At 43.6% G+C, this 25,093-nt stretch overlaps 1 protein-coding gene across 2 annotated transcripts in view; it reads right to left on the bottom strand.

Annotated features, from left to right (window-relative positions):
* Positions 1–25,093, bottom strand: part of ice2 (interactor of little elongator complex ELL subunit 2) — a 96,435-nt gene that overhangs the window by 14,870 nt on the left and 56,472 nt on the right. For both annotated transcript variants that reach the window (XM_052042413.1, XM_052042414.1), the window contains exons 11-12: positions 15,081–15,165; positions 10,592–10,642 (exon numbers count right to left, since the gene is read on the bottom strand). In XM_052042413.1, coding sequence (XP_051898373.1) covers positions 10,592–10,642; positions 15,081–15,165 — 136 coding nt within the window. The remainder of the gene's footprint in view (positions 1–10,591; positions 10,643–15,080; positions 15,166–25,093) is intronic.

Below are 25,093 nucleotides of genomic sequence, written 5' to 3'. Positions count from 1 at the left end.
ATCAGTCACAGAACCAAGAAGGACAGGGTGCTGTTTGGTAATTAGGCCCTGCCTACCTTCATCCAGGGATGGGACCAATTAGAGAGACAGCGGGAGGTGGGTGACCCAGGAGGAGGAAAGGGCACAGTGCCTCCAGTTGGGGCGGGCAGCGAAGGGCAGGGGCCCAGTCAGGGTGCAGGTAGTATCTGGTTCTGAATGGGAATGGGGACAGAGTTAAAGACTGGTTTGGAGTCGGGTCTGGGAGGGGAATGGGATTGCGAAAGGGAACAGAATAGATCGGGCTCCGACCTGAAATGGGGATTGATATGGTCAGTGATGACTGCCCAATCTTATACTTTAGCTTTCACTGGGAAGCTGGGAGTAGGGGTTCAGATCAAGGTAAGCAAGTTTGGAAGAATGCTGGATTAAATATTCAACAACACTTAAGAAGAGAATCCATTAAAGTGCTTGTGTTAATGTTTAATGTGTCAAAGTTCTCAAGGAAGTCACGTTTGAATCAAGCTGTACGCTAGCAGAGGAAATTGGGAAGATTTAGTTTAAGTTGATTGGCAAAAGATCTTGAGGAATTGCAGTTACAGCACAGAAAGAGCCCATTTTCTATCCCACTCTACTCTGCCTTCTGTCTTTGGCCTTTTACACTGTTCCACTAAAGCCCAGCATTAACTTGAGGAACAGCACATCATCTTCCAACCGGGCATGTTATAGCTATTAGGACATCAAGTGAATTCAACAAGTTTAGATAACCAGCCTTTCCAGTTTCTATTGAAACTGGTCAGACCTGTTAGGTTATTAACCTGGAAACACTAACTCGGTTTTTCCTCTCGCCACTAATGCTGCTTTTATCCACTTTCCAATGCTCTGACACCTATTAAGACAACGGAGACATAAGGGACGGCAGACACTGGAATCTGGAGCAACAAACTGCTGGAGGAGCTCAGTGGGTCGAACTCGCCTACTATGACAAGCTGTTTTGTTACCTCCACCCCCATTCGGACCCAGTCAACAGGGTGGCATGATGGTAGAGCCAATAATGTTGCTACCTCATAGCTCCAGTGACCCTGGTTCACTCCTGACCTCTGGTGCTGTGGTGTGGACAATGCACATTCTCCTTGTGACGGTGCGGGTTTCTTCCAGATCCATTGGTTTCCTCCCATATCCCAAAGACGTGTGGATTGGTAAATTACCCACTGGGAATTGCCCCTAGCATGTCAGTGCATGGTAGAATCTGAGAGGAGTTGATGGGAGCGTAGGGAGAATAAAATTGGATTATTGTAGGATCAGAATAAAAGGATGCTTGATGGTTGGTACGGACGAGGTAGCCAGCAACTAGTGGTGCTCCCCAGGGGTCAGTGTTGGGTCCGCTACTTTTGATGTTACTGTACATGTTAATGATCTGGATGACGGAATGGATGCCTTTGCGGCCAGGTTTGCCGATGATACAAGGCTAGGTGGAGGGGCAGGTAGTGCTGAGGAAGCAGGCAGTCTGCAGAAGAACTTGAACAGGTTGGGACAATGGGCAAAAAGGTGGCAGATGGAATACACCGTAGGGAAGTGTACGGTCATGCACTTTGGTAGAAGGAATAAAAGGCATAGACTATTTTCTAAGTGGGGAGAAAATTCAGAAATCAGAGGTGCAAAGAGACTTGGGAGTCCTAGTGCACAATTCCCTAGAGATTAACTTGCAGGTTGAGTTGGTAGTAAGGAAGGCAAATGCAACGTTATCATTTATCTCGAGGACTAGAATATAAAAGGATGCAATGCGGAAGCTTTATATGGTGTTGGTCTGACCACATTTGGAGTATTGTGAGCAGTTTTGAGCCACATATCTAAGGATGGATGTGCTGGCGTTCGATAGAGTCCAGAGGAGGTTTACAAGAATGATCCTGGCGATGAAATGGTTAACACATGAGGAGCGTTTGATGGCTCTGGGCCTGTACTTGCAAGAATTTAGAAGGATGAGGGAGGATTTCATTGAAACCTACTGAATATTGATAGGCCTGAATAGAGTGGACATGGATAGGATGTTTCCAGTAGTGGGAGAGTCTAGGGCCAGAGGGCACAGCCTCAGAATAAAAGGACGTCCCTTTAGAATGGAGATGAGGAAGAACTTACTTAGCCAGAGGGTGGTGGATCTGTGGAATTGTCACAGACGGCTGTGGAGGCCAAGTCATTGGGTATATTTAAAGTGGAGGTTGATAGGTTCTTGATTAGTAAGGGTGTCAAAGGTTACAGGGAGAAGGCAGGAGAATGGGGTTGAGAGGGAAAAATAAATCAGCCATGATCGAATGGTGGAGCAGAGACGATGGAGCAAGTGGCCTTATTCTTCTCCTATGTCTTGTGGTCTTATCTCCTGAAAGACCTCACATTATTTCATTACAGTTTCTCCTATCAAGCTTTGGTTCCATTTCACCCTGGTTCGATTCTCTCTTATCTGAGTGTTTCTTTAGATTGTTCCTTGCCCTTCTCTATTACTAAACTAAACCTTATGGCACAACAACCACTCTTCCACAAGTGTTCTCCCCACTGACAGGGCCCACCTCATTCCCCAGCACTAAATCCAGTAATACCTCCTTGTGAGTAGTGCAGTGAGTAGTTACGATCAAGAATTCACTGCCTGTAAAGGCAGCAGAAGTAGATTCAATCCAAATTTTCAGGAAAGAAATGGTTAAATACTGGAAAGAAGGAAAATATTTCAGGGGCACAGGAAATAAGCAGGGGAATGGGACTAACTAGACTGCTCTTTAAAAACAACAGTGCAGACCAATGAGCTAAATGGCCCCCCACCTGCACGATACAATTCTGTGAATGAGGAAAAATAAGGTGTAAATCCTTCACAGCCAGGCCATGTAGGAGGTAAGGGAACTGGACCAACAGACTTTTTACAACACTTTTAACACAGCAAAAAATCTCAAGATGTTTCACAGAAGAGTTATTGATCAAAATCAACCATAAGTCACATACAAAGGCTTAATGGTCACCTTTAAACAAGAAAGAATGGTTAGGAGGTCTATGAAGGGAACTCAAGAGCTCACAATCTAGGCTGCTGAAAAGCCAGCTGCTAACGGTGAGACTATGAAATTCAGGGATGATCAAAGGTCAGAATTGGAGGAGCATGGAGGCTTGGAGTATTGTGTGCAGTTCTGGTCACCACTCTATAGGAAGGACGTGGTGGCACTGAAGGCCATGCACAGCAGATTCACCAAGGTGTTGTCTGGATTGGAGTTATGGGGAGAGAATGGATAGGCTGGGTTGTTTATCCTGGAGCAAAGGATGCTGAAGGGTGATCTGATAGAGGTATATATGATATGGTCCTAATATGGGCAAATAGGATTAGTGTATTTGGGCAAAAAGGTCAGCATGGACGTGGTGGGCTGAAGGGCCTGTTCATGTGCCATACGACTCCATGACTCATTTCCTTGGGATAGATTACAGGAACAAAGGGGGCAAGCCTTCGAAAACAATATTTTAGTTCACTGAGTATACGGGACTTCGTGAAATTCAGGACAATGACGGCAGAGTTTAGATGAGTAGTGCATTTTCCCTCATCAATCGGTCGATAACCATAGACTGAGCAGACCATTTCTCCGCTGACAAACTAAATGGCAATGGCTTGCTTCATATGACCCTTTGCTGTCTAATGCTAACTGAAGTACTTCCAGCAATAATCCACTTCTCAGCCCTGCACTCTTACTTCTGCAAAGGATCTATTCTTTGTCTTCTCTTTCTCAGGGATCAATGGCATAATGGTGAAATTACTGGACCAGTAATCCTGATGCCTACACCAATGCCAGAAGTTCAAATCCCACCATGGCAGCAGGGGAAGTTAAATTCAGTTAATTTAATGGTAACTACTAATCTATAGGTTGGTTAAAGATTCATCTGGTTCATTAATGATCTTCAGGGAAGAAGCTCCACAGTCCTTACCCAGTGTGGCTTCAAACCCAGTGTGGTTGATTCAACTGCCATCTGAAATGGGCATTCTCCTCAGGGAACTGGGGGATGGGCAATCACTGCTAGTCTTACAAGCAACATCCATAACGGAATAAAAGAAAGATCGTGGAGATACAAGAGACTGCAGATGCTGAGATCTGCAGCAAAAAAACAAACTGCTGGAGGAACTCAAGTGGGTCAGGTAGCAGCTGTGGAGGGAAGGGAATGCTTGATATTTTGAGATGAACCCCTGCATTAAGAAAACTCGTGGCTGCCTTAGTGATATTGCACAACGGCAGTGGGGCCAGCTTCCACGTGCAATCTGACAGAACCTAGAGGTCATCAGTGGCATGTCACTGGGATCAGTGCTGGGCCATGTGTTGCTTCCAGTGTATAGAAAAAAAATTGGATCAAGAGAGACTAAAGCAGCAAACAAAATTTGCAGATGAGGTCCAAAGAGAAGATGCGAGGTGTTCCAATAACTTTGAAGGGGCAGGCCGGATAAAAAAAAGACTTGTTGGCCTTGGATAGGTAATGATTTAACATTAAAAGAATGTGTCTGGTGTAAAAGATTAAAAATGGCAGAAACGTGTGTGACAGTAGTCTAAGTTGTTGGTGAAGAGTGCGTAATGCAGCAATTAGATATGTAAATAAGATGTAGAGTCAGAGGGATTGAATGAATCCCAGTGGGATGTGCCAGGCTCTGTTATGGTTCACACTTGTGATGTGGGGTCTTGAAACACAGTGTAGTTTTCATGCAATTGAGGCATGATGATCAGGCCAACCAAAATGACATGAAAGGGGTGTGATCTGAGGGGAGTGTGAAGGACCTGGGGTTGTTTGAGATTCAGGGGAGGTATTATTCATGATTTGTAAAGGAATGGATAAGTTGCAACTTATATTTGATGTTTTCACAAACTCTAGGAAAAGGAAACTCAAAGAAAAGCTGCTCAGGTGTGTTGATTCAGGAATCGTGAATTAGTGAACCCCTGTCCAGCTGTAGAGGGGAGGTTTTGGGAACATTAAACAAAGACATAGGAGAGAATTGGTGATTGAGAGCAGACTTTGAGACTGGCTGTGGCTTTTCTATTTCTAAACTTTCTCACATTATTGTGTTTTGTAGAAAAAGTCTTCAATGTTTGGCCAATTCTCTAAAATCTGCTAAATACACCCTCAAACTCAAAACTGTGTAAATGCTGCCATATCATGTTGGCAGTTTCTAAATGCCCTTTCATCATTTGCATAATAACAGCATTTTCCTTGTCTGTTGTCGAACTATGTGATTCCCACTTTCTTCCTCCTTTTAACTGAAAGTCCAGCTTAAATTTGCTACCCTCCAGTCTGCAGTAATTGATCTGGAAACGAGGGATATTTCTTCTTCTGCCTCCTCTGCTGCCACAGGGCAACACTTGTTAAACAATTATTTGCTTTCCACATTGGTTTCCTGTGAGTTACCCTCCTTGTACAATGTCCTCTTTGTGGGTTTGGCTATGTATTTCTGACCATCATACTCTCTGCCCTGCAATTTTACCTCAGATCCTGTTTCCCTATCCCGTGCCTCATTCACTCAGAACTCTGCCTCTGGATGTTTCCTACAACCATCAGGTTCTTGAACCTATTACACAACCCTAACTGTACCTCAGCAATGGAAAACTATGGACCACCTCTTGCACTACCATGGCCTGTCTTTGATTGTGTCTTTTTTTTGCACTAAAGTCTTGCTTTTGCAGTCTTTCTTTTATGGTATAATTCTATGTATAATTTATATTCTGTGTGTTGTCTGTACCCATGTGCTTGTGATACTGCTGGAAGTTTTTCATTGTACTGTACCTCACCATACCTGTGTGCATGACAATACACTGGACTTGACTTGACTGCTTCTGTTGTGCTTGTGCTCTCTTCCACCAGGAGCTTGGGTGTTAATTGGTTACCAGGAGTTGCCCAGTGTTTTTTAAACTGTCTTTCTTTTCCTCTCAATCAAGACATTGTTCAACAATATCTATGTTTGTTTAAACAATCACCTTGGGATTTTGTACAATTTTTAAAGAGTGCCTTCCATATAGTTATTGAAAAGTGTAGTCTTGGATAACATGCCATGTGAACTACATTCATGCTTTCATCACTCGCATTTGGAATATTTTGTTTTCCCTCGAGGTCATAAAAAGTTAATAAACCAAACTGTGAACAGTTTCTCATGGATTCTCTCCTCTCCAAAGATATATTTTATCCCAAGTGCATTATCATGACCTAGTGGCACAACTACAGGTTAATAAATATGACATTGTGGCAATCACCAAGTCATGGCTTTATGACAGATGTGATTGGGAACTGAATGTCCAGGGGTACACAGTGTATAAGAAGGATAAGAGGGTAGGCAGAGGGGGAGGTGTGGCCATGATGGTTAGTAGCGATATAAAATCAATAGAGAGGAAGGACATTGGGTCAGAGGAGGTGGAATCCTTATGGGTGGAGCTAAGAAATAGCAAGGGTGAAAGGACAATAGTAGCAGTTATATATAGGCCCCCTAACAGCAGTCAGGAAGTGGACGATAAGCTGCAGTTTGAGATAGAAGAAGCATGCCAGAGTGACAATGTGAAGATAATTATGGGGGATTTTAACATGAAGGTGGACTGGGAAATCCAGCAAGGCAGTAGAACTCAGGAGAGTGAGTTTGTGGAATGTCTAAGGGACGTTTTTCTGGAGCAACTTGTTGATGAGCCCACCAGGGGATCGACTGTTTTGGATTGGGTGCTGTGTAATGAACTGGAGGTGATTAGGGAACTAAAGGTAAAGGAACCATTGGGAACCAGTGATCACAGTATGATTGAGTTCAGTTTCAAGTTTGAGAAGGAGAAGCTGATAACTGGTGTATCGATATTTCAGTGGAACAAAGGAAATTACAATGGTGTGAGAGAAGAGTTGGCCCAAATTGATTGGAAAAGTAAGCTAGCTGGAGGGACGGCGGAGGAGAAATGGAAGGAATTTCTACAGGAAATAAGGAAAATGCAGGATAGATATCTTCCAAGAAAAAAGGTATTGAATGGAAAAAAGGCACAAATGTTGATAATGAGAGAGGTGAAGGCTAAAATAAAAGCAAAAGGGGCGGCGTACAAAGAAGCAAAAATTAGTGGGAAAACAGAAGACTAGGAAGCTTTTAAAAACCTGCAGAGAGAAACTAAGAAGGTCATTAGGAAAGAAAAGATGAATTATGAAAGGAAGCTGGCGGATAACATTCGAGAGGATACCAAGAGTTTTTTTAAGTACATAAGGAGTAAAAGAGAGACACGGGTTGATATGGGACTAATTGATAACGGTGCAGGAGATATTATAATGGACGATAGAGAGATGGCAGAGGAATTGAATGAATATTTTGCATCGGTCTTCACCGTGGAGGACATCAGCAATGTGCCGGTTAGTCAGGAGTCTCACGAAATGGAACTGAGTTCAGTTAAGATTACTAGGGAGAAGGTGCTAGGAAAACTAAATGGACTAAAGACTGATAAGTCTCCCGGACCGGATGAGGTGCATCCCCGGGTTCTGAAGTAGGTGGCTTTAGAGATAGCGGAGGCATTGGTGATAATTTTCCAGGAATCGATAGATTCCGGCATGGTTCCGGAGGACTGGAGGGTCGCAAATGTAGTTCCGCTGTATAAGAAAGGAGGGAGGCAGCATAAAGGAAATTACAGACCTATTAGTCTGATGTCAGTGGTGGGAAAGTTACTGGAATCTATCCTCAAGGATAGGGTTACGGAACACCTAGAGGCGCAAGGCAAGATAGGTCCTAGCCAACATGGTTTTGTGAAGGGAAGATCCTGCCTGACCAACCTATTGGAGTTCTTTGAAGAAATCACAGGTAGGGTGGATAAGGGAGAGGCGGTAGATGTTGTGTATTTAGACTTTAAAAAGGCCTTCGATAAGGTGCCTCACAAGAGACTGATTAATAAGATGAGAGGTCATGGAATTACGGGTAGGATAACAGAATGGGTGGAGCATTGGCTGGTTGGCAGGAAGCAAAGGGTGGGAATAAAAGGATCTAGTTCTGGTTGGCTACCGGTTACTAGTGGTGTGCCACAGGGGTTGGTGTTGGGACCGCTCCTTTTTACCTTGTACATTAACGATTTGGATGATGGAATAAATGGTTTCGTGGCTAAGTTTGTGGATGACACCAAGATAGGTGGAGGAGTAGGGAGTATTGAGGAGATAGGAAGGTTGCAGAGAGACCTAGACAGTTTAGGAGAATGGGCAAGGAAATGGCAGATGAGATTCAATGTTGAGAAGTGTGCAGTTGTACACTTTGGAAGCAGAAATAAGCGGGCAGATTATTATCTAGAAGGAGAGAAAATTCACTGTACGGAAGTACAAAGGGACTTGGGGTACTCGTGCTGGATACCTTAAAGGTTAATCACCAGGTCGGATCAGTGGTAAAGAAAGCGAATGCTATGTTGGCATTCATTTCGAGAGGTATAGTGTATAAAAGTAAGGAGGTGTTGATGAGGCTCTACGGGGCACTAGTGAGGCCTCATTTGGAATATTGTGCGCAGTTTTGGGCCCCATATCTTCGGAAGGATGTGCTGACGTTGGAGAGGGTTCAGAGGAGATTTATGAGGATGATTCCAGGAATGAAAGGGCTTACGTATGATGAGCGTTTGTCGGCTCTTGGACTGTACTCACTGGAGTAGAGAAGAATGAGAGGGGACCTCACAGCGACATTTAAAATGTTGATAGGAAAGGACAGAGTAGATGTGGCTAGGCTGTTTCCCTTGGTGGGTGAGTCCAGGACCAGAGGGCGCAATCTTAGAATTAGAGGGTACAGTTTCAAAACAGAGTTGAGGAGAAATTTCTTTAGCCAGAGGGTGGTGAATTTGTGGAACTCCTTGCCATGTACAGCAGTGGAGGCTAGATCAGTGGGGGCATTCAAGGAGGAGATAGATAGATATCTAAATAGTCAGGGTATCAAGGGATATGGGGATAAAGCCGGAAATTGGGATTAGAATAGGTTTTCTTTTGTCCCCCTCCCCCCCCCCCCCCCCCACCATTTCTCATTTCTTTTTTTCCCTTTCCCTTGGAGCAGACTCGATGGGCCGAATGGCCTGCTTCTGCTCCCTTGTCTTGTGATCTTGTGAAACTTCTATTAATCACTCAGAGCAGGTTTTTGACCTTACTACAGGGTCAATAACAAATATTTTCAATGACATTAAACATCCAAAGTTAGTGTGTCTTCTTGACCCCTATAGTTTTTGATACAGTTGTCCAGGCCACACTCTTTCAAAGTCCACTATCGTTCAGCTAGGTGCGAGTGGGCTACCTGGTTCCACCTGTCAATCATGAGAATCACCTGCAATGGTTTCTCTCACATCTGAACTCTAGCCTCTAGTGTTCCCCACGGATCCATCCAAGATCCTCCTCCTACTTGTCATCTACATGTCACATGGTTGCTGAGAACACAAAAATAGGTCAGAAAGTTGTGAATGCAGAGGGATACAGACAGTTAAGTGAGTGAGAAAGATTTTACAAATGGAGTACAATGTGGGAAGATGTGAATTGTCCATATTGGCAAAAAAGATGCATATTATCTGCATGGTGAGAGACTTCTGAGGTGCAGAGGCTTACTGGTGTTCATGTGCATCATTTGCAAAGGGCAAGGATGCAGGTTCAGTAAGTAATTAAAAAAGTGATAGAATATTGTCATTTATTGCTGGGGTGAGAATCCATGAGAAACTGTTTAGAGTTTGGCTTAGTAATTTCTCATAAACCCAAGGAGAAAAAAAGATTCTAATATGGCGATGACAGCCTTGCCCTTCACTCTAACAGGAACATGCAAATCTCCAACTCTCGATATCTCACTTTTAAAAGCCTCCCACTTGCCAGACATCCCTTTGCCTGCAAACAACCTACTCCAATCAACTTTTGCAAGTTCCTGTCTAATACCATCAAAATTTGCCTTGCCCCAATTTAGAACATTAACTTGTGGACCAGATCTGTCCTTCTCCTTAATCAGAAATGCAACTCCCCCTCCTCTCTTTCCTCCTCCTCTATCCTGCCCATAGCACATGTGCACTGGAACATTTAGCTGCCAGTCCTGTCCTTCCCTTAGCCATGTTTCTGTAATGGCTGTAATATCCTAGTCCAGCGTAGTTACCCATGTCCCAAGTGCATCTGCCTTACCTGTCAGGCCTCTTGTGTTGAAATAAATGCAATTTAATCCAACAGTCTTTCCTCACTCCCTGCCATGCTGCTGCCTGCCTTGTCTACTGACTTGTCATTGAATTTTGTCTTAACTTCCAGCCTCCCATCTGCTTTGGATCCCACCCCCTGCCAATAGAGTTTAAACCCTCCCTAGTAGCACTAGCAAATCTGCCTGCAGGATATCACCCCCTCTCCGGTTCAGGTGCAAGGCGTCCCTCTTGTACAGGTCACCTCTGTCCCAGAGGAAATCCCAATGGCTCCAAAAGCTGAAACCCTGCTCCCTGCACCAACTCTTCAGCCATGCATTCATCTGCCACATCCCCCTATTCTTACTCTCACTAGCTCGTGGCACAGGGATTCTTGCTTCTATTCCTTATCACAGTTTTTTTGTCCACTGTGTGAACACCCAAATCCTTGAGAGTTTTGCATGAAGATATCACACAGGAAGATGCACAGTTATACATAAAGCACTCACCTTGTGACTTTTCTCAGTACGTGGTGAAGGAGGTTTAATGAATTTACAGGGCTGCAAGAACAAGAAAAGATATTGTTAAGAATCACAATGAGAATAGAGAAAGAAAACTGAAAGCAAAGGTTCGTTACATCAGAAATGCAATTGAATTGTAGAATGTAGAACACCACTGGCCTATTGTCAATATGGCTGGAAACAACAATGACTCACTTTCAGGAATCTTCAGCAGCAGCTTCACAAGGGAAAGATATAGGTGTATCAGATTCTGCAACTGTAATCACTGCATGTGGTAACGTGGTAACACAATAGCAAATAAAGCAGCAAGCACATGTTTGGGCAAGTCAGAGTGCAAGGGCATGGCACGAGTAAGAACTCTCATGTTAACTTACGTTTATAATTGTATAACAGTATAACTGTGTGTATGACAGCCTGGGTGAGCATAAAGTGCCTTTGCCTACAGAGTTTAATGTCTACATTATGTCCTCAAAATTATTCTTGAAGATTACCGAGTAACATCCTACATTTTCATCCCATATATTTATTAAACTCTGAATACTGTTGAGAACATGAACAGTTCTAGGGTCACAGTCATACAGCACAGAACCAGGCCCTTCGGCCCACCATGTCCATGCCAATCAACAGTTACACATCTGCACTAATCACATTAACCAAGACTGGGTCTGTAACCTTCTATGTCTTGGTGATTCAAATGCCCGTCTAAATACTTCTTGTGAGAGTACCTGGCACTGCCACTCACTCAGACAAAAATGTTTTAGCTTCCAACTACCCTCTGGGTGAAAGATTTATTCCTCAGATCCCATCTACCTTAAACCTATGCCCTCTAGTTTTAGATACCTCTGATATAGGAGATAGTTTCTATTCCCTACCTATACTCCTCAATGTAAAAACTCAAAGTAAAATAAAAATAACTCAAAACAAAAACCTTTATGAGGTTCCACCTCAGTATACTCTGCTCCAAGCAAAACAAACCCAGCCTACCAAGTCTCTCCATATAACCTAAATGCTCCAACCCAGACAACGTCCAGGTAAATCTCCTCTGCGCCATCTCCAGTGCAATCATGGGCCTTCCTGGAGTGTGTTGACCAGGAGTGATTTAAAACTTTATATCATAACCTCCTTGTTCTTGTATTCTATTAGCTTTGGCTAATGAAGACAGGTATCACGTACACCTTCTTCACTACCTCATTTACCTGTGCTGCCACTTTCAGGGAAAGTTAGGCTTGTACACCATGGTCCATCTGTGTCTCAGTACTCCCTTAGGCCCTACCACTCGTCGTGTATATCTACCCTTATTAGTCCTCCCAATATACATCATCTCACACCTATCATGGTTAAATTCCATCTGCTACTGCCCATCTTACCAACTTTTGTGTTTGATAGTGCACCTGTGATTCTGTTCTAATAACTAGCACTCGTTCAATAGATTGCAGATCCAAGAATGACCCAAAGACATTGTTATAACAAAGGGAGTGTTCTTACACCAGCAGGCTCAGGCTACAAATACAGATGTGAGAATCCAGCTGGAAAACCAATGTTCCACCATCCACAGCTGCTCTAAATTGGACCACTCTTAGCTTGAAGGAGAGATGACTGCAACCTTTCTTAAATTTACCTTTGAAGGAGCCCAAATAAGATCTCTATCTTACTGACATAATCCAGCCTGAAGCCTTGCTTTGCCTTTACCTTTTCCACTGCATTTGCTGTCTTGCATAGTTGATAGACATTGTGGCAGAAGTGTAATATAGTGTGCACTCCCCACCCCCAAATCCTGCTACAAAATGGGTGGCTGGAAAGTACAGGGGGGCAAGTTATGTCTATGCCAAGATAGTGGGGAGGTTCAGCCAGCTCTAAAGAAATTAACTCGCTCAGAACATCAAAGGGCAGCATAGTAGTGTCGCGGTTAGCGTAACGCTTTACAGCGCCAGTGACCAGGGTTCAATTCCCGACGCTGTCTGTAAGGAGCTTTTACGTTCTCCCCGTGTCTGCGTGTGTGTCCTCTGGGCGCTTCGGTTTCCTTCCACATTCCGAAAGATGTACAGGTTAGGAGTTGTGGGCATGCTATGCTGGTGCTGGAAGCATGGCAACACTTGTGGGCTGCCCCCAGAACACTATGCTAAAGATGTATTTCACTGTGTGTTTCGATGTACATGTGACTAATAAAGATATCCTATCTCTCATCTACACCTGCATATTGGGAGAGCACATGAAATCTTCCAATGCTGTAGGAAGTGAAGTGTGCAAGGCGAAAGTCAGCCAAAACAATCCAATTAATTACTTACACTAAATACATCCAAGTCCTACCAATAACCAATGAAATCCTTTGTAATGGTTTCATACAACTTTAACAGGTCATTAAGCTGAAATGTTAACCATTGTTCCTTTCACAGGTACCATCTGACGACTGACTTCTCCCCAGACTTTCTATTTTGTTTTGCCACAAATATATTTGTCAATCCACTTCGGAAAGTAAGGATATGCTCAACTTTACAAGTTAACCACCCTGATTTTCTCACATCTATTTCAATGGTCTGCCAGTAACATTTTGATTTTGAAACCCCTGAACTTGAAAGGGTTCAACAAGTTGTAATATACAGTGATACGTGTGCTCCTAACCTTGGTCCATAAGGACTACATGCCCCATTAACTGAGACTCTGAGTAGTATAGGTGTTGCATATGGTGAAACAAACCACCCACATTTTAACAACATAAGTACATCACAAAATACTCAACCACACAATGAGTTTAAAGGGCCTGAGGGTCTGGGAAGGAGAGAGTTGAAGGCACAGCTACCAATTGCAAGATGAGCCAAGGCTTCAATGCGTACTATTAATGTAAACTCTTCCCACCCCTTTCCCGCTGCATTTCTCAGTCTCTGGCCTCGGATGCATACCTCATTACAATGCTTCACCCTTGCTGGCTACACCTTCTGTCAATTAACCCCAGGCTCTAAAATGTCAATACTAAACATCTCTGCTTCTTCATTCTTCCTCCCCTATTTATCTAGCTCAGCACCTCAGGTCATTTCTATGCTAAGAAGCAATAAGAATGCAAGTTCTATAAATGTGACAGGTGGCAGATTCCAGAGAAAATTAAAGTTTGGGTGGGAGGAGTTGCAGGATGGAAGACAATTATGAGACAGGGAGGGATGAGGCCAGACTGCCTCACTGCTCCAGGGACCCAGATTCAACACCTCCGGTGCTGCCCATGTAGAGTGTGTGCCTTTTCACTGTGACCATGTGGGTTTCCTCTGGGTGCTCAGGTTTCCTTCCATATCCAGAAGACGTGCTGGGGGTGTGTGTGGAGGGGGAGTGGGGAAGAGGGGTTAGCGTAGCGGTTAGCGTGACACTATTACAGCGCTAATGATCGGGGTTCAATTCCCGTCGCTGTCTGTAAGGAGTTTGTACGTTCTCCCGTGTCTGCGTGGGTTTCCTCCGGGTGCTCCGGTTTCCTCCCACATTGCAAAGACGTATAGGTAGGTTAATTTGGGTTTAAAATGGGCAGCGCAGACTCAATGGGCCAGAAGGGCCTGTTACCACGCTGTAAATAAAATTTAAAAAAAATTATCCTGTGTAAATTATCCCTAATGCAAGTTAACTGGCAAAAGAAATCAAAGGGAAACTGCTGGGGACGTGTGAGAGAGAACAAAGTTATAGAGAGAGGGCGAATAGCACTGATGGACTTGCTCCTTTGGGACCTGGCATGAACCTGATGGGTTGAATAGCCTCCTGCTCTTTTGCTGTTATAGGTATTATAGCACAGTGGTCATTTTAAATGTTAAATCTGAGTCACTAGGGGATCAATACATGTCACCAACGGCAAGGTGTTGAGCAAGGTGACTTTGTGAGAGCACTGGAATAATCAAGTGTGCAGGTGAAAAAAACATGGATGAGGGTTTATGCAGAGGATGGGCTGCGGTGGGAGTGCGGGTGGGCAACCTTACAGAGGTCCCCTACTCAGAGAGGATACAATGTATTGTTTTAGACTGAGACAGTGATCAGAGGAGGAGACTGACTTAATAACATGGGCATAAGTTAGTAGTGGGATAAAGACGACAGCTTTAATCTTTTTCCATTCTTCATCCCGAGGAAACTGTGGAAAATCCACAACAGGATGTCAGACCAGGAATGTGACACTAGATGACACACAGGCTGACACTGTGTGTGAAAAAGGTCACAACAGGCAACATGAAGCCGAGGATGAGCAGGCCAAAGTGTGCGGTGATTAGTTAGTGAGAAAGCATGGGATAGACAACAGGAAAGGTGTGAAGGAGGCCATCTTGTTCTGTGCAAGGGGCTTCAAAGACACTAAAGAGGCAGAAAGGATAGGCTACAGTTCCATGTCACATACAATACCACTTGTGACTTCGGCAAGTTCTGCTTCTAGCTGTAACCTGACAAGCAATCAGCAGCAGCAGGAGAGGTGAATGTGGAACTAACAAATGAAGCATTGCCATGTATTCCATTTACTTACTTGAAAGATCCAAGTTTTTGCATTATTGATGCTGCTGGAAACTGGTCAATCAAAATCAACTTTGATGTAAAGACATCAATGTGACCTGCAAATACAAAAGGATGGATATACTAAAAGTGCATCAATAATAACATAGGAGACTAATAAAGGCAGAACTGAACAAACAACTCTTTCTATTTCTGCTCATCAACACACGCTTACTTAAATCAAATAAGCAATAGAGATTCAAGCAAAAGAATTCAAGCAAAAGAAGCGGTATGGTAGCGTAGCGGTAGGGGTGACGCTATTACAGCGCCAGCGATCAGGGTTCGGTTCCCGTCGCTGTCTGTAAGGAGTTAGTATGTTCTCCCGTGTCTACGTGGATTTCCTCCGGGTGCTCCGGTTTCCTCCCACATTGCAAAGACGTATGGGTAGGTTAATTTGGGGTTTAAAATGGGTGGCGTGGACTCGTTGGGCCGGAAGGGCCTGTTACCACGCTGTAAATAAAATTTAGAAAAAAATTTAGAAAATTCATAGAGCAAACTTCAAAACCTTAGGATGCCCCAAAACCTTTTTTTTAAGCAGCCAATGAATTTTGAAGATCTGCTGCTGTAATGTGAGAAATTAGGACAATAACTTGCATACAAACGAATACACAAGCAGCAACCAACAACTCTGTGCTCCACTCTTATTCAGCGACAGAAATGCCAACCAAAACTGAGATTTTCTTATTTCTCTTAAATTCCCCAAGATCTGTTACACCCACCTTTGCACAACAGGCGATTTATATCTCATTGGAAAAGCAAATCTTTGGCAGGCAGTGCTCCCACAACACTGAAATTTAGATATTGAGGCATTTTTCACTGAACACAAAAAGTTTACAAACAGTACCCAAAATTACACTTGGTAATGGAGAGTCAGAGATAAACAGCACAGAAACAGGCCTTCCGGCCCAACTGGTCCATGCCGACCAAGATACCCCATCCAAGCTAGTCCCATTTGCCAGAGTTTAGACCATAACCTTTTAAACTTTTCCAATCCATGTACCTGTCCAACGGTCTTTTAAAAGTTGTTATTGTACCTGCCTCAACCACTTCCTTTGGCAGCTCATGCCACATATATACTAATCTTTGTGTTCCTATCAAATCTTGCCCCTCTCGGCTTAAACCTATGCCCTCTAGTTCTTGATTCCCCAACACTGGGAAAAAGACTGAGTGCATTCACTCTATCCATGCCCATCATGATTTTATACACCACTATAAGATCACCTCTCAGTCTCCTATGCTGTAAGGAATAAAGTCCTAGCCTGTTTACCCTCTCCCTGTAAGCTAGCCCCTCAAGTCCTGGCAACATCTTTGTAAATCTTTTCAGCACTCTTTCCAGTTTAGTAATATCTTTCCAAAGGCAGGGCGACCAAAACTGAACACAATACTCCCAAGTGCGGCCTCACCAGCGTCCTGTACAACTGCACCATGACATCCCAGCTTCTATACTCAATGCCCTGACTTATGAAGGTCAGCATGACAAAAGCCTTCTTCACCACCCTGTCTACCTGTGACTCCACTTTCAGTGAACCATATACTTACACTCCAAGGTCCTCCTGTTCTACAACACTCCCCAGGGCCCTGATGTTCACGTCAAAGTCCTACCTGGATTTGACTTTCTAAAATGCAACATCTCACACTTATCCAAATTAAACTTCATTTGCCATTCTTCAGCCCACTTACTCAGCTGATCAAGATCCCCCTGTAATTTTTAATAACCCTCTTCATTGTCCACGATACAACCTATTTTAGCGTCATCTGCAAACTTAAAGTCTTTGTTTTAAGTGAAGTCAGGGTTCAAGTTTCTGCTCAATCTCATTGCAAAGTCACTACAAAATCTGCTTTGCTTTCTTCGCCGGAACTAAGACAAACATCTCAACATTCTTAAGTAGAAACCTGGTGAAGTTTTATTAATCTAGTTAAATGGACTTAGCCACTGGCTATGAAAGGCAGATTATTAAGTTTTATCCTGATCTCTTATTTCATTTTTCCTTCCGAGTCTGGCCATTGAGTCTCCACCAGTCACAGAGCAATGCCATTTCCCCATTAATGGAATTAGTGAAAACTAGTCTGTTTCTTTGTGAATAAATTTCATTTCTTAAATACTTATCATTTCTTAAGAATCTGTTAAGAACCTGTTTTGTAGTTGGAGACATTTTGTTATTTAATATTTTTTCAGGAATTAGACATCACTGGTAAGGCCAGCACTTAATTGCCCTTGAAAAGGTGGTGGTGAGCTGCCTTCTTGAACTGCTACTATTTCTAAGGGAGGTGGTCCCTCAGTGCTGTTGGGAAGGGAGTTCCAGCAGTCACACCCAGCAAGAATCAGCAATGTATTTCAAGTCACAGTGCTGTGCAATGGTGTACCACTGGAAGGAAAACAGGCAACTGGTGAAGGTCCCACATGCATGAAGCCATTATTTCTCTGGTTGGTACAGGTTCCATCTGTGAGGTGCCAAGTCACCAAGGAGAGTGACTGCAGTGCATTTTGTAAATGGCACAAGCTGTGTGCCAGTGTGGTTCAGGGATTAACTTTAAGGTGAATGGGGAGCCAATTTACTGGGCTACTTATTCTTCATGGTGTCAAGCTTATTGAGTATCGTTGGAGCTGCATTAACAAGCAGTGGAGTATTTTCATCATGCCCACGACTTCTGCCTTGTTGGTGATGGCAAGGCTTTGATGTATCTGGAGGTGAGTCATGTGAACCAGGATACCCTGCTCTTGTAGCCACATAGCTGGTTCTGTTTTTGTCAGTGATGAGGTCTAGAAAATTGATGGTGTGGAACTGAGTGATAGTAATACCCCTGAAGATAAGAACCCTAGTTTCTCCAGTGTACCCTGAGAGCTGAAATCCTTTATTCCAGAAATCATTACAGTGAATCTTTTCCAAACCCTTTCTCCAATGTTTGCATCTTTCCTCAAGTGTAGTAACTGGAATGCCATACATCAGTTGTGGTTTATAAAGATGGCATTTTATTCAAAGTAACCTCCATGCTTTTGTAATCTGTGCCTCAGTTAATGAACACCGGTGTACCATATGCTGTTAACCACTTCATTTAAAGTGACCTACTGCTTTAATTCACCGAGATACATGTGTTTCACTGGACTTAATTTCCCACAGTATCTAGTGTTTTCTTTATGGTGTTCTATTGTGAAAACATGCAAAATATTTGCTTAATACCTCAGCAATTTGCTCGCTCCCTATTGTAATTGTTCCTGCCTCCACCTCTAACAGAACCATATCTTCTATTGCATCTATTTTTAAATAAGCTATTGCAATCTTTCTTTTGTATTATTTGCAAAGGCAATCTCACATTCTACATTCTCCCCCAAATCAAAATGTTGGTCACCTTTGCTGGTTCTGAAAACTACTGCAGTCCTCAGGTTTACTAGTCTTTTTGGCAATATTATGTGCTTTCCTGGAATCGAATACAATACTTAATCTCTTAAATAGAAACAGAAAATGTTGGCAATACTTAGCAGATCAGACCGCATCTGTAGGAAGAAAAACAGGGCTAACCTTACAGGATGAAGACCTCAGAACCGTAATCTCTTAAATCAGCCTTGGATAATTCATTACCATGGAGTTCTTACTGCTTTAAAGTATATTCTTAAAATATTAAAGTATTTCTTTAAAGATGTTATTGTTTATCTACCAACAAGCCTTTTAACCCAACTTTACTACCATACTTTCTCCCTCTGCAAATCTACAATTAGCTTTATCTGAAGCGAACGCAAGATGATAAAAAGCAGCCCCCTCAATAAGATCATGACTAATCATTTTGCCTCAGGTCCATTTTCTTGCTCATAACTGTTGACTTCTGATATGTCAAAAATCTGGTTTACTTCAAACTTGAGTGTAAAATGGCTCAACCTCCACAGCTCTATGGGGGAGGCTGGTGGGGTGGGATTCCACCAACAATTCACGACCTTTGCAAAGAAGAGATGCCTCCTCATTGAGTTTTCAATTGCCAACATTTCATCTTGAGGCCAAGATTCTCCCGCCATGTGAAACATTCTCTCTGCATCCACCCTGTCCAGACCCTCAGAATCACACATGTTTCAATAAAGCCATCAAATCATTCTTCTGAACACCACTAAGTACAGACTCAACCTTTTCCTTCTTTCCCTATGACAATCTCTTCATCTCCGGAATCAATTCTCCACACTGTCTCAAAGGCAAGTTCCTCCTTCTTGAAACAGAGTTCAAAACTGTATGTAGAAGTCCAGGTGTGGTCTCACTGAAGCCCACTAATGGATGTAACAAGACCTTCCTACTTCTGTCAAAATCAAAAAATGCTGGAAATCTGAAACAAAAATAGAAAAAGCTAGAAGAACTCATCAAGTCAAGTAGCATTTCTGAAAAGAGAAACAGAAAACTTTGTCAGACCTGTGCCATTTTTTTCCAGCATTTTCTGTATTTGTTCCCTACTTGTGTACTCTGAATCTCTTTCAATGAAGGTTGATGTTCCATTTGATTTCCTAATTACTGTCTGCATCAGAATGCCCACATTGTGTTCCACATACAACTTCAGATCCCTCCAAACACCAGCATTCATTTCTCATTTACCATTAAAGTCATGGCAAGGCTTACATGCTACAACAGGCTACAAAACAAAGTCGGGCAGCATCGCCAACAACAGCACATCCCTTCCCGATGAGCTTAAAGCATTCTATGCTTGATTTGAACAGAAGGGGAATGGCTTGTCACCACCCACCCTGACAGCCTCCAATGGACCTGAACCCATGGTCACTGTTGAGGATGTAAGATCAGTCTTCAGGAGAGTGAACCTGCGGAAAGCATCTGGCCCGGATGGTATACCTGGCTGTGTCCTCAGATATTGTGCTGATCAGCTGTGGGGGTATTTATAGACATATTTAACACCTCCCTGCTTCAATCTGAAGTTCCCACCTGTTTTATGAAGACCACTATCATCCCGGTACCTAAGAAAAACAAGGTCACATGCCTTAATGACTACCAACCAGTGGCTCTGACATCTACATCATGAAGTGCTTCGAGAGTGTATATATACTGGTGAGTGTATATAAAAAGCTTGTGTGTTTCACGGGCTTTTCTTTTACAGAAGCAGCTCGGGAGCCGTTGGAGCAGCAATTCCCTTTCAGGTCCGGTGAGTGTATTTAAAAAGCTGAAAAAGTGGACGGCAACTGAAGGGTTAAACAGAGTGTTGAGTGGTTGATTAGAGGGAATGTGTACTTGAGGCAATTGGCAGGGACAAAGATAAGGAGGGGTAACTGAAGAGGAGTGGCCAGTGAGTGAGTGGCTCAGGGTAGGAGTAGAGCTTTGAGGCTTTGGCTTGAGAGGCTGAGCTTGCTCTCAGAGTGGTAAGGCTGGGTAAGTTCCTTTAATTAATTTAATTCACATAGGAATAGGTAATGAAGGCAGCAGTTAGTGCAGTTGAGTGTTCTGTATGCAGTTTGTAGGAAGTCAGGGATGGCACACTTGTCCCTGATGACTACACCTGTAAAAGGTGCATCCAGCTGCAGCTACTAACAAGCTGAGTTAGGGAACTAGAGCTAGATGAACTTTGGAGCATTTGTGAGGCAGAAATAGACAGGAGTTCCAGGGAGATAGTCACCCCTAAAAGTCATGAGGCCAGTAGCTGGGTGAATGTCAAGAAAGGGAAGGGGTATAGACAGAAAGAGCAGACCACCCCTGTGGCTGTTCCCACCAACAATAAGTATACTGTTTTGGATACTGCTGGTGGGGATGATCTACCAGGGACAAGTTGTAGTGGTTGCATCTCTGGCACTGAGACTGGACCCTCAGCTCAAAGGAAAGAGGGAAAAGAGAAGAGCAGTAGTGATAGGGGATTTGATAGTTAGGGGGACAGATAGGAGGTTCTGTGGGAGAGATCCTGGATGGTTTGTTGCCTCCCTGGTGCCAGGGTCTGTGATATGAGTTATTGATATTGTCAGGAGGGAGGGTGAGCAGCCAGATGTTGTGGCCCATTTAGGGACCAATGATGTGGATAGGAAGGAGGAGGCAGTCCTGAAAAGAGTATAGAGTTAAGTGCAAATTTGAAGGACGGAACCTCCAAGGTTGCAGTCTCAGGATTGCTACCCATGCCATGTGCTAGTGAGGCTAGAAATGAGATAATGCAGCTAAAAACATGGCTAAGGAGATGGTGCAGGAGGGAGGTGTTGTGAGAAATCCACATGGCTGTCATGTGACAGTAACGACACTGACCCCCGCTGACCGGAGGACAGCATTGTTCCTCTGATCGGAAGTGATACTACTGTCAATCAAGGTGTGGCTCCACCCACCCCTCAGGTGTGAGTACCTTTTGCACCTGAACCTGCCTGACCAGTATCCTTTGTCTCTGACCATTGGCTATGGCAGGAACTTTTGTCTTTGACTTCCACACCATTGGCTCATTCAAATCATAACAGTGAGGCTCCACCCAGCCTCCTAGCACCATGAAAAGGGCTGTGTCCACTAGCCCTTCCTCTTTTGATGACCCCAGGAGTAGTGAGACAATGATGCCGAGATCATTGGTAAGAGTGCGTCACCACATGGTCAGGGAGTGTTTCACTCAGACTTGGTGAGCGTTAAGGGCCAATGCTAGTGTGGGATGGGCACTGAAGTGTTATATCCTGAAGTTGTACATTGTTACTGTGTGTGAGTGTACTTTACCCCAGTTGCGCTTCCCCTCTCGGGTTTGTGGTATCCTGTGCGTGAGTGAGCATGTGTCTGTTCCCATCCATTCTGTCCTGCGTTTGCCTTTGTGATTAAACTAGTTTTGGTCTACAAAGCTCAAGGCCAGAGTCCTTGCTCCTTAAGACAGTTAAAAGAACAATTTCACACAACAGGAAGGCTTCATGTTTCTGGACAATTGGGCCACCTTCCAGGGAAGGTGGGACCTGTTCTGACTGGATGGTTTGCACCTGAAATGGAGGGGGACTAACCTACTAGCAGGTAGGTTTGCTAGTGCTGCTCTGGGGGTTTAAACTAGATTTGCAGGGGGAGGGGAACCAGAGTGTTAGAGCAGATAGTGAAGTGGAGGAGGTTAAAGGTCATGTTAGGACTGTAGGTATCAACAGAAATCAAAGGTTTTTACGTGATAGAAATGTTCTCAGGTGCATCTATTTCAATGCAAGGAGTATTGTTGGTAAGGCAGATGAGTTTAGGGTATGGATTGGCACATGGGATTACATTATTGCTATTAGTGAGACTTGGTTGCAGGAGGGGCAGGACTGGCAGCTTAATGTTCTGGGGTTCCGTTGTTTCAGATGTGATAGAGGAGGGATGAAAGGGGGAGGAGTGGCATTACTAGTCAAGGAAAATATCACAGCTGTGTGTAGACAGGACAGCCTGGTGGGCTTGTCTCGAGGCCACGTGGGTGGAGCTGAGGAACAGGAAAGGTGTGGCCACACTAATAGGGTTGTATTATAGACTGCCCAATAGTCAGAGAATTGGAGGAGCAAACCTGTAGTGAGATAGCAGACTAATGTAAGAAACAAAGTTGTAATAGGGGATTTTAACTTTCCACATATTGACTGGGACTCCCCACACTGTGAAAGGGCTGGATGGCTTGGAGTTGGTCAAATGTGTACAGGAAAGTTTTCTAAATCAATAGAGGTACCAATGAGAGAATGCAATACTTGATCTCCTATTAAGGAACCAGACAAGTCAGGTGACAAGTATGTGTAGGTGAACATTTTGGGTCCAGTGACCATAATGTCATTAGTTTCAAGTTAATTATGGATAAGGATAGGTCTGGTTCTCGAGTTGAGGTTCTAAATTGGAGAAGGCCAATTTTGTGGAAATGAGGATCTAGGAAGAATGGATTGGGATAAGTTGTTTTCTGGCAAGGACGTGTTCAGTAAGTGGAAGGCCTTCAAAGGTGAAATTTGGTGAGTACAGTTTGCATGTTCCTGCCAGGATTAAAGGCAAAGCCAACAGGCATAGGGAACCTTGATTTTTCAAGGGATATCTGATCTGGTTAAGGTGTACAGCAGGTACAGGCAACTAGGAACAAACTAGGTACTTGAGTATAGAAAATTTAAGAAAATACTAAAAATCAGGAAAGCAAAAAAGACATGAGTTTACTCTCGCAGATAATGTGACAGTAAACCCAAAGGGTTTCTACAAGTATATTAAGAGTAAAAGGATAGTAAGGGACAAAATTGGTCCCTTAGAAGATCAGAGTGGTGGGCTATGTGTGGAGCCTCAGGAGGTGGTGGGGTGGGTAGTGTGATCTTAAACAGTTTTTTTGCATCAGTATTTACTCAGGAAACTGGCATAGTGGATATAGAAGGAAGGGTAATAAGCAGTAGTGTTATGGAACATATAGAGATTAGTGGAGGAGGAGGTGCTTGCTGCCTTACAGCAAATAAAGGTAGATAAATCCCCTGGGCCTGACATGATATTTCCTTAGACCTTGAGAGAGATTGCAGGGGCCCTGGCAGATATATTTAATGTCCTTAGCTGCAGGTGTGGTACTGGAGGGTAGCTAATGTTATTGTTTAAAAAAGGCTCTAAAAGTAAACCAGGTAATTACAGGCTAGTGAGCCTGACATCAGTAGTGGGTAAATTATTGGAAGGTGTTCTGAGAGATTGGGTATACAGGTATTTGAACAGCCAAGGACTGATTAAGGATAGTCAGCATGGCTTTGTGTGTGGTAGATCGTGTTTAATGAATCTTGTAGAGTTTTTTTGAGGAGGTTACCCAGAAAGAAGGAAAGGCTGTGGATGTTGTCCACATGGACTTTAGTAAGGCCTTTGACAAGGTGCCACATGGGAGGTTAGTTCAGAAGGTTCAGACACTGTGTCCATGGAGAGGTTGTAAACTCGATTTGAGATTCTCTGTGTGGGAGAAGACAGTGGTAGTGGATGGTTGTTTTCCAGATTGGAGGCCTGTGGCTAGTGGTGTGCCTGGGATCTGTGCTGGGTCCATTGTTTGTTGTCTATATCAATGATCTAGATGTGGTAACTTGGATCAGCAAGTTTGCTGATGACACTAAGATTGGAGGCGTAGTGGACAGCAAGGAAGGCTTTTAAAGCTTGCAGATGGATCTGGACCAACTGGAAGAATGGGCCAGAAAATGGCAGATAGAATTTAATGCAGACAAGTGTGAGGTGTTGCATTTTGGAAGGACAAATCAAGATAGGACACACACAGTAAATGGTAGGCCACTGAGGAGTGTGGAGGAACAGAGGGATCTGGGAGTTCAGATACATAATTCCCTGAAAGTGGCATCACAGGTAGACAGGGTTATAAAGAAGGCTTTTGGCATCCTGGCATTAATAAATCAAAATATTGAGTATAGGATTTGGGATGTTACGGTGAGGTTGTGTAAGACATTGGTGAGGCCAAATTTGGAGTATTGTGTGCAGTTCTGGTCACCTAACGATAGGAAGGATATCAGTAAGATTGAAAGAGTGCAGAGGAGATTTACTAGAATATTGCCAGGTCTTCAAGAGTCTAGTTACAGGGAAAGACTGAATAGGTTAGGGCTTTATTCCTTGGAGCACAGAAGAATGAGGGGAGATTTGATAGAGGTTTACAAAATTGAGAGGTATAGACAGTAAATGCGATTAGGCTTTCCACCTAGATTAGGTGGGATAAGTACAAGAGGACATGGCTTTAGGGTGAAAGGGGAAAGATTTAGGGGGAACTCCACTCAGTGGTGGGAGTGTGGAATGGTCTTAAGAATCAGTTGGATAGATACATGGATGGGAGAGGTCTGGAGAGTTATGGACTGGGTGCAGGTCAATGGGACTAGCAGAATAAAGTTTTGGCACAGACTGGAGGGGCTGAATGGCCTGTTTTCTAGCTGTAGTGCTCTATGGAGAGGCTGGTCATGGCACACATTAACGCCAGCCTCCCAGAAAACCTCAACCCATTGCAATTCACCTACTGCCAGAACAGGTCAACAGTGGATGCGATATCTCTGGCCCTACACTCATCTCCGGAACATCTGGACAGTAAGGACACCTATGTTAGACTATAGTTTATTGAATTCAG

This window comes from Pristis pectinata, chromosome 32 (assembly GCF_009764475.1).
Source record: "Pristis pectinata isolate sPriPec2 chromosome 32, sPriPec2.1.pri, whole genome shotgun sequence".
NCBI lineage: Eukaryota > Metazoa > Chordata > Chondrichthyes > Rhinopristiformes > Pristidae > Pristis > Pristis pectinata.
This window is presented reverse-complemented; position numbering and strand designations above follow the sequence as displayed.